The following is a 14,685-nucleotide window of genomic DNA, read 5'->3' on the forward strand; positions in this document are numbered from 1 at the left end:
TGTAGTTCAGCATGTTGAAACTATTCAGAATATATATAAAGATTAAAAATACTTTCTTTTATAACACTGCTACAGAAAATATATAATCTCTGCTCTCATTTTCCAATTGTTTCCAAATTTCAGTACACCTTAGAAAGTCTGTAGCATTCCTACATAATTTCTATTTTTAAAAAGTTATTTGTTTTAATTAGCATGTTGTTTCACTGCTTATAAAATAGTAAACCTGGTCAGAGTCTGGCATATTATTTTGGTTAAACCAGAATATGAAAAAATAGTTTGTTGAACGAGACCTCAATTTTGCAAAGTGCACTCAAATAAAAGAAGTTTTTAGCGATAGTCGTGCAAAAATAGCAATGGTCTATGCAGTTAGAAAACATCTGAGTTCTCTCTCTAGAAAAAGCTACAAAACTACGTACCACTGAGAGACACACTTGTCTCAGTTTAGAGACAAATTTTAGGAGAAAACACTCTGGAATTAATGTTTCCTCTAAAGAGAAGGACTCCAATAATCCCTTTTTGCCAATGAGAGAAATTAATACCAGGGGGTGAAAATGAAAAAAAAACCCCTGTTTATTAACAAAGCAAGATACCCACAAGGCACAGGAAAGAAAAATATTGAACTTTACACCCCACACCCCCCAATCCAGCCTCATGCCAGGAGGCAAAGATGGCAGCTGCTCCGTTTGTCTCCAGGATGGGAAGAGTCCACACAGCAGCTCAGGCAAAAAGTAGCTAGGAACCTGTTGAGCTTCTGGCTTTGGTGTGCTCCTCACATCAGGTGAAACTGGTGGGGTTTAGTGTCCTTTCTTTTGTTGGCTTCGTCTTTCCCGGGCTTCCAACCAGCCAGGCTCCCTGGACTGCGAAAATAAAACAAATCAAGACAGTTCATGGGAAAAAGAAAACCAAAAAGAAGCAACTGAAGAATCTCCCTGGAGCCCAGGGAAAAAGGTGGGGAAAGAAAAAAAACAGCTTCTTGCCTAAGCAAGCAAAAAACCGAATCCAACAAAGGCAAGGAACTAACAATCCATGGCACTGCCTGAAGCACGCTGGAGCGCGTTGAGTAAAACCCACGCCGGGTTCCCAGGCTCTGGCCCTGCCCCCTGGTTCACATTAGAGCTACAGCAGCCATTTTGGGGCATACAACAGACCATTAGGGAATAAAGTATCATCATAAAATCACCCCAAGACAACACTCTAAGGGAACAGGCCAGAGAGTGAACTGTTATCTAAATATTTTGTAATTATCTCATATGACTACAGAGCAGGCAGCTTTCCGGAAGTTCAGAAGACGTATCTTTGAAAATAGGGCTCCAACCTTACTGCATTGATCTTTCTTCCTCATACCATGGAAAACTAATACACACATTTACATGTACATGCATAAACAGCCATAAAATGATGGGATGACCCAAGACTCAAATGAAAAGTACAAGGGCCCCAATTCTGGAAACATGTCTGTGCATGTTTCCACAGTAACTACCTTTATCTTTGCAGTAACTCACTGAACAAAGAGAAAGTCATATTGTGTTACAAAAGAAAAAGGGGAAGAGTTGCTATATTTCTATCTGTCCAGCTCCAATTCATCCTTAGCCACAACAAAGTTAATATCACTCCCAACTCTCCAAATTGTGTAGTATTTATTAGGTGCTCTCTAGTACAGTACTTCTAAAAAACAAAACCCAACGAAATAACCAACCATACAACTTCCAGCCCCAATATATTGTTGCAATTTCCATGTGAGTCAGGTGAGATTTGAAAGAGTAGTGGACTGAATTTGGACAGTGAGTGTTTTAAGATGCTGGACAGTAGCCGAGGCTATTTGCTCTCACATGCACTAAACACACGCATTTCTCTCAGAATTTAAGAAGCTCAGGATGCTTCTAGTTGTGGGGAAATACCAACTCCCATTGTTGGGATTTAAACAATGGAACTGGATTCTTTTTTGGTTTTTTATAAAAGATTTTAGAATGTGAAGTACTATTTTTAGAGGTTATTTTGGTGCTAACTATGAGATTCAGCCTTGCTGGGGGAAAAAAGGAGCTGGAGGAAAAATGGTACTGCAGATTTTGGAAGCAGAAATTTCTTGTCATAGTGAAAGAATTGGAGTAGAGAATCCTCTTAAGATTACCCTTTGAGTGAAATTACTCTTTGAAAGGGCCATCCTGACAGAGCTAATACAAGGGACAATAATTACAGAGAAAAGCATATTAAAATGGAGCTAGTTCTAGCAACCCAACTTCCACAAGGCAAAAAAAAAAACAAGAAAAATCTCCCCTCCTCCTTTTTTTAACACCTAGAAAGCCCCTGATGAGCTCATGCACTTTGGTCCATGCAACAGATGTGGAGTGGAAAAAAAAAAGCGTCATATTCTGTGGCCATCAGCCTTCTCATTCATCAGCATTTATATATTAGAAATGGAAGAATGGCTTGCTAAAAATAAAATGTATTATAAAGATAACAGGAGAAAGCAGAGACATTGTTTTTATCAGGGTTAACACTGTAAAGTTTTTAAAAAGTCCTGTATGCAAATTACATGTTCACACACTTTCAAAGCTGAGATTACATACCTATGAGCCGTGTTTTGCAGAAGCTTTTCAGCTGAAATAGATTGACATGTTATGAAGATCCCCTGATAGAGGAAAAACTGGAGGCCTGAGAATCCCAAAATTTCACAAGTAATCAAAGAAATTAAAGGTCTTGTCACTGTGCCCTAGAAATGCAGACAAAAACAGGTTTAATAGGTGTCCTTACCAAATACCTGTTGGTGAAAGCATTTTGGAGGACTCTGTTGGAATAAAGGAAAGGGAGCAGGTAGAAAACTCTTTTCATTGCCTGGGCAATGCAAATGGAGAGAAAACAGAAAATTTGGGCTCATATGATAATTTTTATGGGTTCTGCTAAGGGTAGATGTTCCCAAGCGATTGATCTTGTTCCTACTGACTGCTTAGTGCAATCTAAGTCTTCAGTGTAGATATGAAAACTATTTTTTTTTAGGTTGAGAAAGTTAAAAGAGAGCCTCTGTGAGTCATTTTAGACTGAAAACATGCAGCCACTGTTTGAGTGTGTGCGTCATAAAAAAGCACCTATCATCCCTGCCTTTATAAAAGTACCTAAACTGTTTCCTTTCTGATATTAGTGTTTACTGCTCAGTGACAACAGAAAAAGCAACTAAGGTGTACACAGGAAGCTAAATGACTACTGACTCTTTTTTTGGTTTTTTTTCCAATAAGACACACCAAAATTTGTAAATAGCAAAGGGATTGCTTTCAAGAGGGTGCAGAACCAGGAGAAAAAAACTTTGAAAAAATCAGGGTGTTGCTTTGTAAAAAGTCTTCACAGTTTTATCATTATTCCTTCTACAGGAAGATGCTGTAAGACATCCCTACAAGCAGAACCAATGTAGGTGTTTGGTGCTGCTTAAGTGTCAAATTCTCAGAAGTGACCCCCACTTCTTGTAAGTGTACCAGGAAGTTCATCTTCGTGAGCAGGAGTGGAGGGCATCCATCTAAAGATGTTATGCTTCTGCAGCCCCTCATTCCAGCATAGCTCATTTGTATAAAAGGATAAACAAGAGGCAGAGAGCTTTGTTCGTGTGAGGGAACATGTGTCTCTGCACACATCATGTTCGCAGACATTTGGTAAAATCAGCAAAGTTTTCCTGATATTAGTAATTTAGAAATATGATTCCTTCTTTGATTATATCCTATTTTCTGCATGACTCTCTGGACATTTTCTTCATACTGCTTTACGAAAAACCAAACCAGACTGGTCTTACATTCCTGACTGTATTTTAGTAATTTTTTTAAATTGGACTATCTAATCCAGGGTTTAGTGAGACAGTTCTCCTAGGCAAAAGGAAAACAAATCACACTAATTTGATACATCCATTTGAAAACTTCTGTGAAGACTTTAATTTTTTAACATCATTACCCTGGGATTCAGAGGAGAGCACCCTGAAAGCTTTGGCAGCAAAGGAAGAGAGAGCACCGAACAGGGGAAGTGATGGGCAGAGCATCCATACCCACAGTTCCTCAAGTGCTAATATGCTCTTTCAGCTGCTGGAGCTTCACCTCCAGGTGCAAAGAAAGGCCTTTTTAATTTCAGTCGAGTAACTAATATCATATCCATTTTAAACAGATGGCTGCTAGAAAAATAAAATGCTTACCACTTTCCCACCTCTGTATAGACTAGAGGATCAAAAGAAGTGGCTACTGTAGAAGGCAATGGTCATTATTGGTTACCTCAGATAATTAGCAACAGATAACACTTCCTTCACTGGAGAGGCCAGTTTGATATCCAAAATGATTTTTCAGTAATTTAACATAAAGAGTTTTCTGCATCTAACTGAAATTATGGTCAGCATCCATAGCTCCATCTTATAGATATCTCATATTTAGCATGCAGAGTAAAAACAGGATTCCCCAGAAAATGTTGCTGAGAAGGCAGCAAACTACACCAGATTTATTCTTATAATTTTCCCACCTTATTCCAAGCTAGACAAAATAAAAAAAAAAAAAAAAAAAAAAAAAAATTAAAAAAAAAGGGTTTGGCCTCTTGGCCACAGTGTTTTATTATTATCATGAGAAGAGGCAGGGCAGGGACCACTAGTAAAGTTCCTACTGACTAGTAACAGGAATAAAAACAAACAAACAACCCCAAGCACTGTGCAATTTAACTTGACAGTGCAAAGAAATTCAAAGAAATGGATCTTCTGTAAATTAATTTGAAAGCAGAATGTCTGTAGAGGTAGGGTTCATGGCTTTAATATAGGCCCTCATACTCCATTCAATCCAAAGTAATGAGTTTGAATAAACAGTTTTAATAAGGGAGTGAATATCAATGTTTAGTTATAGAGTAACACTATTAATGTAACTCTGCTAGTGCTAAAGCACACCTATAGCCCTAAACAGTTTTTTTGTCTAATTTTTTGTTATTCTCTCCTAGGTGTTTGCCTTAATTATTGAAACACAGTGCAAAAATGATACTGAAGCTCTAATGACATACAATAGGAGGATCATTGCCAGGAGGCAAATTACCTGTAACAAGGATGAATACTATTTAGATGCTCAGTGTTGCAAGAAATGTGGAAGTGGTGAGTATTATTGTAAGACTCTGTTGAGAAGTCCTTAACAGCAGAATCGCTTTGTGCAGGGATACTGAAGCGGCATGAGGTGGTTTGCTGGAGGCAGTGCTTCATTCTAGCTGTATCTTTTTTTGTTTCAGGCCATAAGCCACTCCAAAAATACTTCTTCAGCTCAGTGCACCAATAACTTCTCACTACAGACAGTAGTTCTCTCATAACATGCTTGTTACAAAACAGCCAAGAATTAAGATACACATATTTTAAAGAGGCTAAAAAAGTGAAAACACATGCTTTTGCCTACAAGATTCCATACATTCATGGGTTTTCCAATTTTTCATGTACAGTTTTGTCTGGTGTTTTCTCCTTCAGTATTAAATTGGAGGAAGAATGGGGATAATCAAATGTTATGCGTACTACATTCCTGAAGTGCATCTACACATGCACAAAGAATATAGATTCCATATTTGGAATCAAAAAGTATTAGGGATTAAAAATGCAATTCTGATGTAAGTCTTAGAGCTTCTGTCTAAATGGTTGGTTTTCTGTCTCTATAGGTTTTGTTAAAAATGTCACCTGCCCAACAGATAGTACCAAACACTGTGTTCCATGTGAGAAAGGAAAAGAATTCGTGGATCACCCTAATGACTTGGAGAAGTGTTTGAGATGCAAATCGTGCGATAGCAAATTTGGTATGTCTACAGAAATAGCAACTGTAGCAATGACTCTTCTTTCATCCAGGATTTCACTGAAAAGTCTCCATAATACCTGCACCATGGTTAGCATGTAGGTTCAAAACTTTTAGTGGTAGAACATGAAAGGATAAATGAGAAAGTCATAAGTTTATCCTCCAGTTCCCTTTCATCAAGCACAAAGTAGGAAGAAAAATAGTTGGCCCATTATTTCTCCATATATCTGCCTTTGCTTAGCCAAAGTCCTTGCAAAGCAGACACTGTACAAACTGGTTAGGCCAAGGAAGACAAGTTCTCCCTCTTCTTCATCCTCTGTTTAAAAGAGGGGTGTAAGAAGCAATGAGGGTTTCTTTTGTAGTCTTTCATGTAATTGATAATATTATTTGTTGAGCTTTTGACGGGGTACCCTTCCTTCTCAGACCAGGGTAAGAGAGCAAAGGAGGCTGCTGTTCTGCTAAGTTCTTTATTTCATAGTCTCACAGCTTTCTTGAAGGCAGAGTTCGAAGGGGGTTACATGATAAAGGCAAGCAGCAACAGCAACAGCAGGCAAAACAGCTTCTTTGTCTTCTATATGCTCTATATGCTCCATGTACTCTATATACTCTGTTTTCTAGACGCTATACTCTAGACTCTATTTTCTAGACTCTATATTTTTTCTTACAGAAGTGTGGATTATATTTGTTAACTGACCAATAAGATTAACACCCAATTCTAGTTTTTCTTTTCTTAACCTCTCCTGGTCTAATTCTAACAGTCATAAGCCTTACACAAGTGTTACACAGGTATTACACAGATTTGTATATACAGTTTTTAGCAGCTCTTATTGTTTATGTGAACACTCTATCTAAAAAATATGAACAGTATAATTCTATCTATATTTTGTCTAAAGTAAAGAATTCTGTGAAAAGGTAACAGTGCTGCAGTAACAACTGTGTTTAAGGTCTCTGCTACAGCTTTTTAATGTTTAAGGCACTTAGCATATATTTCTACTAAAAGTTAAAAAAATCTATATTTCTATTTCACTTTGGTGTGGCTTCATGTATCTCAGCTTGTCCAAAGGTTTTAATTCAACCCCTATGCTTTGGCTTTCCTCTGGGCCTGAGTCCAGAGGAGCTTTCACTCCAACAATTATTAAAATTGTTGTCATTTGAAACACTCAAGATGTTGGGTGGGATACATGTATAAGAGTATAAAGTAAGCCCTGCTAGGTCAGACCAGTGGCCTACCTACCCCAGTATTCTGCATTCAGCAGGGGAGGCAAGAGGTGCTATTTAGAGATAACACAAAGAAACCTGTCTGTTTTCTGTGAGTCGAGCAGCACCCACAGCTGTGGGAAAGGACATTAGAAGATCCATCCCTACCTAGTCATTTTAGTGTCTATTCATGAGCCCTTTGTTCATGAACCTGCTGAGTGGCAGCAGAAATTCACTACCTGTTGCATAAATACCCATCACAGATCTGTCTTTTTTTAATCCATTAAACTTATCTCCTACAAGTTCCACCAGGTGTCCTGTAGATCTGCTCTACCTGGATTTAGGGAATGATAGTTCTTCATTCCTCATACCCAAAATCAAGTTTAGTGAGAGACAGTTCTGGACTCCAATATGGCTGCACTCAGATCACCTGTTGGAATATCAATCTCTGGTGCTCTCCCCTTCCTTTAGGACCTCAATATGGATAGAAAACTTTCCTCCCATTTGCTAGTGTAATAGGCATATTTGCATGGGTGATGAAATTGGCTAGAGCGAAACAATTCAGTATTTTATATGGTGTCACAATTATTTAAACTGAAGGGAGGACAAGGGTAATGGGATGGCTAGTCACAATATTCCATAGACAATAACATAGTTGAGGAGAACTCAGTAGACTGACATTAGGCAAGAGGAAAATTACCACAGAAGTTCCATGCAAACCATTCTTATGCAAACCATTCATGTTTGCTTTTTCTGTGAGTTGCTTCAGCAATGGTTTCACAGCAGAGCTTCATCAAATTTTGAAACATAAAGTGGTTTCCAATTACAGCAGGGCACTGAATTTAGTAACTCAAAAATTTGTTTTATTTTTATATGCCTATGAAAATAGTAGGTAGATACAGTAATTTTTAATGCAGTATTTTTTTCATAGATGGAGATAGCATCATTGTATACACCGAGGATAGGAGAAAATTAATTAATTTGTTTGATTCTTAAGAAGAATACTTAACATGGATATGTTAGCTAAAAAGAGAGAGTGGAATTGGAGGTCTCAAGAAAAGGTAAAACTTGTTGTCTGTCAGGGAGTGCAAAGAACCCATCTCCATTATCAAGAGGGGAGATTGGCTGTGTGATCTTCTGAGTTTCCTTCTGGCTTTACACTTCTGAATGGGAAAAAGAAGTTGGGATTCAGCAGTGCCGAATGAGTCCTGTTCTAGTGAGAACTTTATAGTGTGATCAGTTTTCTGAGCTCTCGTCCAGCAGAGGTCTCTCTGACAGCTCCATATTCCCAGTGCTCTGGCAGCCCGGCTCCATAAAAAGCTGTGTGATGTATCATAAAGTTAAGCCTCGCCAGTGCCAGCAGAGGTAGAGCTAGCAGCAAGTCTGAGAACAAGAACTTGTGGGCAGAAATCTGCTTTTTCAAACTAATACACTTTAAGGAATTCATTTTTAGGTTTGGAGATTGCAAAGAACTGTACCCCAGTAGAGGACACGAAATGTGCCTGTGTAAAGAACCATTTTTGCAATGGTTCTCTATCATGTTCGGTTTGCAGTCCATGTACCACGTAAGTTCATGCCTTCATCACTACATATGAAATTGTTAATATGTAATCACATTTTTTTCCAGCTGGTTTCAAGACAGAGGCTAAGGTAATCTATAACCTCAGGGAAAGCATACTAATTTTCCTTTGTACCTGAGCTGACTTAGTTCAGTCAACTCAATTTGCAGCCATGAAGGCTTTCCAAAGGCATGCAGAAAAGCTTATATATCCACTGAGTCTGTATATGCTTTTTAAAAAGTGTAATAAATCATCTGAGCTTCCCTGTTGTCTTTGTGTGATCTACTGTTACATTGAAAAATAATTTCATACATTTTCCCGCTGCCACAAATTTCCATGCCGTTTTCATACCTATTGAATTCCAAAACCCAAGATCTTGCTATATGAAAGATTTTGCTGATAAAACGTTAGAAGATTTTGATTTGCTCTCGTCAGAGTTTACAGAGAGAAAAAAAATCTCATCATAATTTCTGTTCCTATTTTCTGCAGATGTGAAAGTGGTGTAATTGAAAAACAATGTACTTCAACTTCAGACACTCTGTGTGGAACAAAAGGTACCATTATAAAACACAGCAGGGTCCAGCATGTGCTGTAGTTTGAGAGGCAACTGCAATTGTCCTGTTCTACCCACTGGCCATAGTGATTCCTGACAGCTCGGGGCATCAGTCCTCCTGGGCCCTGCAGAGTATGATTTTCCCTTGATCACCGTGCAGGTGTAGGAGCTGTTGCTCCTTTTTAGGGGCAACTCATGATAGGTATGTCTTTAAGATACTTGGCTTTTGTGGTTAGGAAACAACAGGAGGACTTTTAAAATCTGACACAATCTTGTTTAAAATTTGGTGTGCTGCTGTATTGCATTTCTTGAGTTAACTTTCATGTAAATTTTCCAATGTTCCAACAGAACCAGGAACACTGTTGTGGGCCATTATTTTGGTAGCTATGGTAGTACTACTAGCAACAACTGGAGCTATATTCTTGTGTAAGTGATTCCCTATTACTTTTTCCTGTTATACTCTTAATAAGATATTCAGCTGCTTACTCAGATACAATTTTATATTCATGGAGTCCAAAGGCAAGATATCCTGCCTTGGATTTAAAAAATGCTTTTTTTGTTTCAGGCATGAAAAAACAGAAGGGTCTTACAATCAACCAAAATAAAGGAGTTTACAAACCAAAGCCTTATGTAAGTATTGTTGTTTAGATCATAAAAAACTCAGCTTAATGCAAAGAACTTTTTTCCATTTAAATTACATTGGGACTCCCCAAACATTGTGTGCTTCTCTTCTATGACATGAATGAAGTAAATTTCACCACAAGGACTCTTTTGGGAGAAATAAAAGAAACCCTGTACTTCTTCAGGATTGTTGGAATGCTTCCTAAATCACATGACCAAGATCAAAACTTCATAAATCATCAGGCTTCCACCAACCCAGGATATTCCCATCCCCATGCATAATTTTAGGCAATAGCAATTTTGAGGTGATTCCCCAAATTTAACCAAGTCAAAAGAGGTCTATCTGTCTGGTCTCTCACTCTCAAAACAGGAGTCATGGAGAAAACTAAAAGAAAATTAAAGTGTCATGAAATGTATTTATCCTCTTATACAAAGCTGGTGTTTTACAATACTTGTTTCTACTTACTTCTCTCTTGCTTTTTTTTCAGGAGAACATACCTCTCATAGACACAGGTAAGAGACAAGTAATTTCTCAAAATTCAGTAGAAAGAAAAAACAGAGATATAGATACATAACTCCTAAACTAACAAAAAAGAGTATTTTTGTGTAGACTTTGCCACTGTCCAGACCTGTCATTCCTGCACAAAAGCAAACACTTACTAAAGAAATGCCAGCTTATATAATGCTCATCAAAGCATTTGGTGGCATCATGGAAGTCTTGCCTCAGAAGGAATTTCTGTTGTATAGCAAGCAATTACTCATTTTCTCCAAGTGAATTTCAGTTCTGTATGTAGGACAGACACTAGGAGACAGTAAACTGTGTTTCTATAATAATGGAAAATGATGATAAGGGAGCAGTCCTACATGGAACAGTGGGACTGAAGATTCACAAACCTACATTATGTTCAGGGGCAAATCCACAGGAGTGATATACAACAGGAAAAGAATACAAGCTCTAAGACTGTATCACAATAGAAGAGTTGTCCTGTTTTAGGACCTCTCCCAAGACTTTTGAGAAAAACAGGTATGTGAGAGGTGACCCCACTTTAATGATAGAGAAGGACAGTATAGGTTACAGAGGAAACTGATACTCTGTTTTAGGTGGTAGAAAGCAATATGGATGGCAAGCCTAAATCTTTGAAATACATAGCATTTGCTAGGAACATGTTAAAACAGACCTGCCATGTATTGTGAAATCGTAAAACATACTGAATCATGAATACCTGAAACTTAATCTGGTTTGGATAGGAGAAGTATCAAATCTGAGTGCAGGTGATAAAACCCAGTAAGATACAAGTGCCAGGTGCATTCATTTCCTTTCACACTCCTAGATGCTGACCTGAGCAGCCACATTGCTGGTATTGTGGCAGAGATGACACACGCAGAAGTCAAGAAATTTGTTCGTCACCACTATGTATCAGAACCTGCCATAGACCAAATCATTCAGGATTATCCTGGTGATACATCTGAACAGAAGATTAGGCTGCTTCGAGTCTGGTATCAAAGACATGGGATGAAGGGAGCCTATGGAACCCTAATAAGCAGCCTGAGAGAGTTAAAAATGTGTGCTGCAGCTGATAAAATTGAGGAAAAACTGAAGGCAGCTATTTCCAGCTCTCAGGAAGGGGGACAGTCTTACAATCGTGACACTGAGCAAAGCAAAACTTGCAGTCATGAAGGTAGAAACTCTAACAATGATAGTGCTGAGCTAAGTAAATCCTATACTGTTAGTTTGGAAGAGACATAGCACAGAGTAATTTGAAAATTATTTCCAAATGAGTATTTTTCTAATATAAATAACAAAGCTTTAAAATGGCATTTTCATTGGCAGTTCTGATTGAACTCAAGTAAGTTATTATATGCAAAAGGAATAACTACAAATTTTTTAGCAATATCCTTTAAAAAAGGTTTTAGCCTTTTTTGGTTGTTAAGGAATAGAAGACGTTTTACGACTTGTTTACTACAAGGCGCAATATAAGACTCCAGCTATAGGATTCATTACAAGAGGAAAAAAGTTGCCATTATTTGGAGAAAAGATGTTGTTTAAATGCATGGTCCTGCATTATTTAATTAATGTAAGGTTTTGCTTGCATTGAAAATGCGGGATGTGCCTTTTTTTTGAAGGGAAAACTCTGGTGTTATGAGTCTACAAAGCGTACCAGGAAGAGTACTTGAAAAAAAAGAAGTTAATTGCTTTACACCTGATTAATTTGAAATATAGGTGTTGCTGTGTAGATTCTACTCTGCTGCAAGTACCATTTCTATCTTTTCTAAAAGCACTTCTGTGTGTATACTGAGTTTTTCATATGTGTGCAAGTTCTCTATATAAAAAGCTCCCAGTTCTAGGTAAAAATTATCTTTGTTGTTCTCAGCAATGTTTATAAGCCTCTTCTAATGTTAGAACCCTTCAAAGAAATAGGAGCTGAAGCAGCACAATAGAACCATGATTTCTGGAAGGCAACCTGCAGAGTGTATGAAGCTTTTGTAATGCAGAAACTGATAAAATGAAAGCATCTTTGCTATAAAAAAAAAATCTGCATAATACATGACTTCTGTTTTTCTTATCATGCAGTATATAGATGCCATGTTTAGGTTTGCTTTTACTCAGTTTAGCAAATCAGAAAAAAGGAGATCATTCTCATGGAAACACCTTACCTTTCTTCCATCACAAAGTGCAGAGGACTCGGCTCCTAAATTCAAACACCAGCATAGTGCTGGGAGGTTTGCTGTGAGCCCTTTCCCTCGCACACACCCATTTGTGCAAATCTCACAAAGTCTTTCAACAGAAGGGGAGACTTTGCTGCAAAGGTTTTATTTTCCCAGGTCGCACAGTAGGAAAGATGACTTTCTTTGGCTCTGTCATCAGTTCTCTAGAGAAAATCTCCAACCAGTATCACAACTCAGCCAAAACAGGAAGAGACCTATCTGGGCTTGCTCCCGCCTGCCAGCCAGTGTGTGTGTGTGGAGTAGCGTCCCATGGCTGCCACCTGACCACAGGACCTGGAAAGGGCAAGGCAGGACTGGCCACAGGGTGCCAGAGGCTGGCAAGCAACCCCTGCCAATGCTGGGTGCCCACAGCCATGTGGAGTTCCTCCAAAACACCACATTGCTGCAAGTGAGGTAACTGGGAGGGCAGTATATCGCCTTCAGAAACAGCTAGAAATCTGTGTATGGCATCAAGCAGGAACCTGAGGAAAGGCAGGACGTAGCTGTGAACTCATTACATGTTTCATAGACTTGACCTGTTAAAGGTCTGAATGACACAGAGCATGTTTTGCCCAGGCCCAGTTTATGTTGTACAGCTCTCAAGCACCATCCATGCTAAGCACTCAGAAAAACCTTCCAGCCCACTTTGTAGCCTCTAGTCTAGCTGCATTTTCTAAGTGTCTAATCCATCATCTTGCCACTACTATATTGCTAAAATCCCCACACTGATGCTTTTTGAAGGAAAACCTTCAGGCTGCTGCAGTCAGATGGTTTAATAGCCATGGGCCAAACTTGTGCACCCATGGACTGATTAAGAGCTGGCATTGTATAAATGGCCTGTGTCTGTGCTATCTGTGCACAGATCTGACGTGCTGTGACAATGTGTTGCTCCTTGTCCTGTTTTGGCCAGGCCCCACACATATAAGAGAATAAAATATCAGCCTTTCATAAAAGCAGCACAGCAGTGGTGTCAGCTGTGCCATCCTTTGTAGGATGCAGTTGTGTAGAAGCACAGCCAAGACAGGAATGAAGGAGGAAAGGAGAGCTCCATGCTCTCACAAGCCCTGGTAGATAGGCTGCTCCCTATACCATGTCCCATCCAGGAAGGCATGAACGCAGCTTAAAGATGCATTGGCAGGTGCTTGACTTCAACTTTGGCTTCCCTTGGCTTGTGTCTTTGTCTTTCCAAGTGAGGCATCTGACCAGCAGAAACAAAGGTAGTCAACCTCTCAGTGTTTCAATGGAGAAGTGACTATAACCAATCTGAACTATACTGATCTCAAAATGGAGCCACCAAACTTCATACATTTGTGACAGTGAAATAAAACGATAATCTTTTTTTCTTTCATCAAACTGGAATTCCCCAACCTCAGTATAAAGAGGATGGTTAAAAAAAGGTCCCTGAGCAATGACTCACATTTTCTTTAGGAGAGGTCTGCAAGGCTGAACTCAGACTGCCATTAACTCTGGTGGTTAATTTTTTGTTCTTAACTGGAACACTGTGCATCAAAATAGGAGGATTGATTATATTGTGCAGTTAGTTTTCTGTAGGAGTCTGTATGTGTCTACATTGCAGTCAGCAGTGCAAAGTAGAGCTGGATCAAGCTTAGACTACCTGGACCAGGGACTGAAAGTGGTTTAGTTCTGCTGACCTGCAGCAGCACATCCAGCTTTCTTTCCATCCTGCCTCTGACATAATTTTCAAAAGAGCTGCACAAGAAAAATAAACCAAAGCCCAAACTCTCCTGTTTTATGGAAACGCAGCATCAGAAAAGCAAGTTGTGAGAAGCCGATTCAGTTTTGATTTGCCTAAACAATCAGAGGCATGTGGGGGACATGTGCACGTCCAGGAGGCAGCTAGAAGATGGAGGAAAGAAAGCCTTGTCTCTGGGGAGACTTTGCCTGGCAACCAGTTCATGTCTCCCATGGGACAGGCAGCCAGCAGGGGAACACCGAGGACACTGTACCCTGCAGAGACACTCTCCAATCACACGGCAAAAGCTCTGCAGCGGACTGCAGCGGGACACTGCACTGCGCCAATGCTCTCCTGCCAGCAGGCAGACTTTGGGAGGGGCCAGGGGCATAAAAAGGACGGCGTCACAAGCCCCGCAGCTTTTCGAACTTGCTTTTTGAGTGTGGGCCTGGCTTGGGGCTTTTTCGACACTCTGCTTTTGCTTTTGAGGCTTGATGACTCGAGGGGCTTTTTGAGACTTACTTTTCAAAACTTGCTTTTGAGTCGGGGCTGTTGGAGCCTTACGCTTTTTGCCCTGACGCCAGCCTG

At 39.4% G+C, this 14,685-nt stretch overlaps 1 protein-coding gene and 2 long non-coding RNA genes across 4 annotated transcripts in view; 2 read left to right on the top strand and 1 right to left on the bottom strand.

Moving 5' to 3' along the window:
• Positions 1–546: 546 nt before the first annotated feature.
• Positions 547–14,685, bottom strand: part of LOC108444670 — a 24,271-nt gene continuing 10,132 nt past the window's right edge. For both annotated transcript variants that reach the window (XR_001859298.1, XR_001859299.1), the window contains 2 exons: positions 2,568–2,710; positions 547–857 (listed from right to left, as the gene is read on the bottom strand). This is a non-coding gene — a long non-coding RNA (uncharacterized LOC108444670). The remainder of the gene's footprint in view (positions 858–2,567; positions 2,711–14,685) is intronic.
• FAS (Fas cell surface death receptor) lies at positions 4,812–12,242 on the top strand. The gene is made up of 8 exons (XM_017726010.1): positions 4,812–5,092; positions 5,638–5,772; positions 8,419–8,530; positions 9,014–9,078; positions 9,426–9,503; positions 9,643–9,707; positions 10,187–10,211; positions 11,030–12,242. Exons 1-8 carry the CDS (start codon positions 4,996–4,998, stop codon positions 11,443–11,445), a joined length of 993 nt encoding a protein of 330 aa, XP_017581499.1. The 5' UTR covers positions 4,812–4,995; the 3' UTR covers positions 11,446–12,242.
• The window catches only part of LOC108444671, a 2,757-nt gene continuing 1,226 nt past the window's right edge, over positions 13,155–14,685 (top strand). Inside the window, exons 1-2 of the long non-coding RNA XR_001859300.1 lie at positions 13,155–13,166; positions 13,359–13,371. This is a non-coding gene — a long non-coding RNA (uncharacterized LOC108444671). The remainder of the gene's footprint in view (positions 13,167–13,358; positions 13,372–14,685) is intronic.

This window comes from Corvus brachyrhynchos, unplaced genomic scaffold (genome assembly GCF_000691975.1).
Source record: "Corvus brachyrhynchos isolate BGI_N302 unplaced genomic scaffold, ASM69197v1 scaffold61, whole genome shotgun sequence".
Lineage (NCBI taxonomy): Eukaryota > Metazoa > Chordata > Aves > Passeriformes > Corvidae > Corvus > Corvus brachyrhynchos.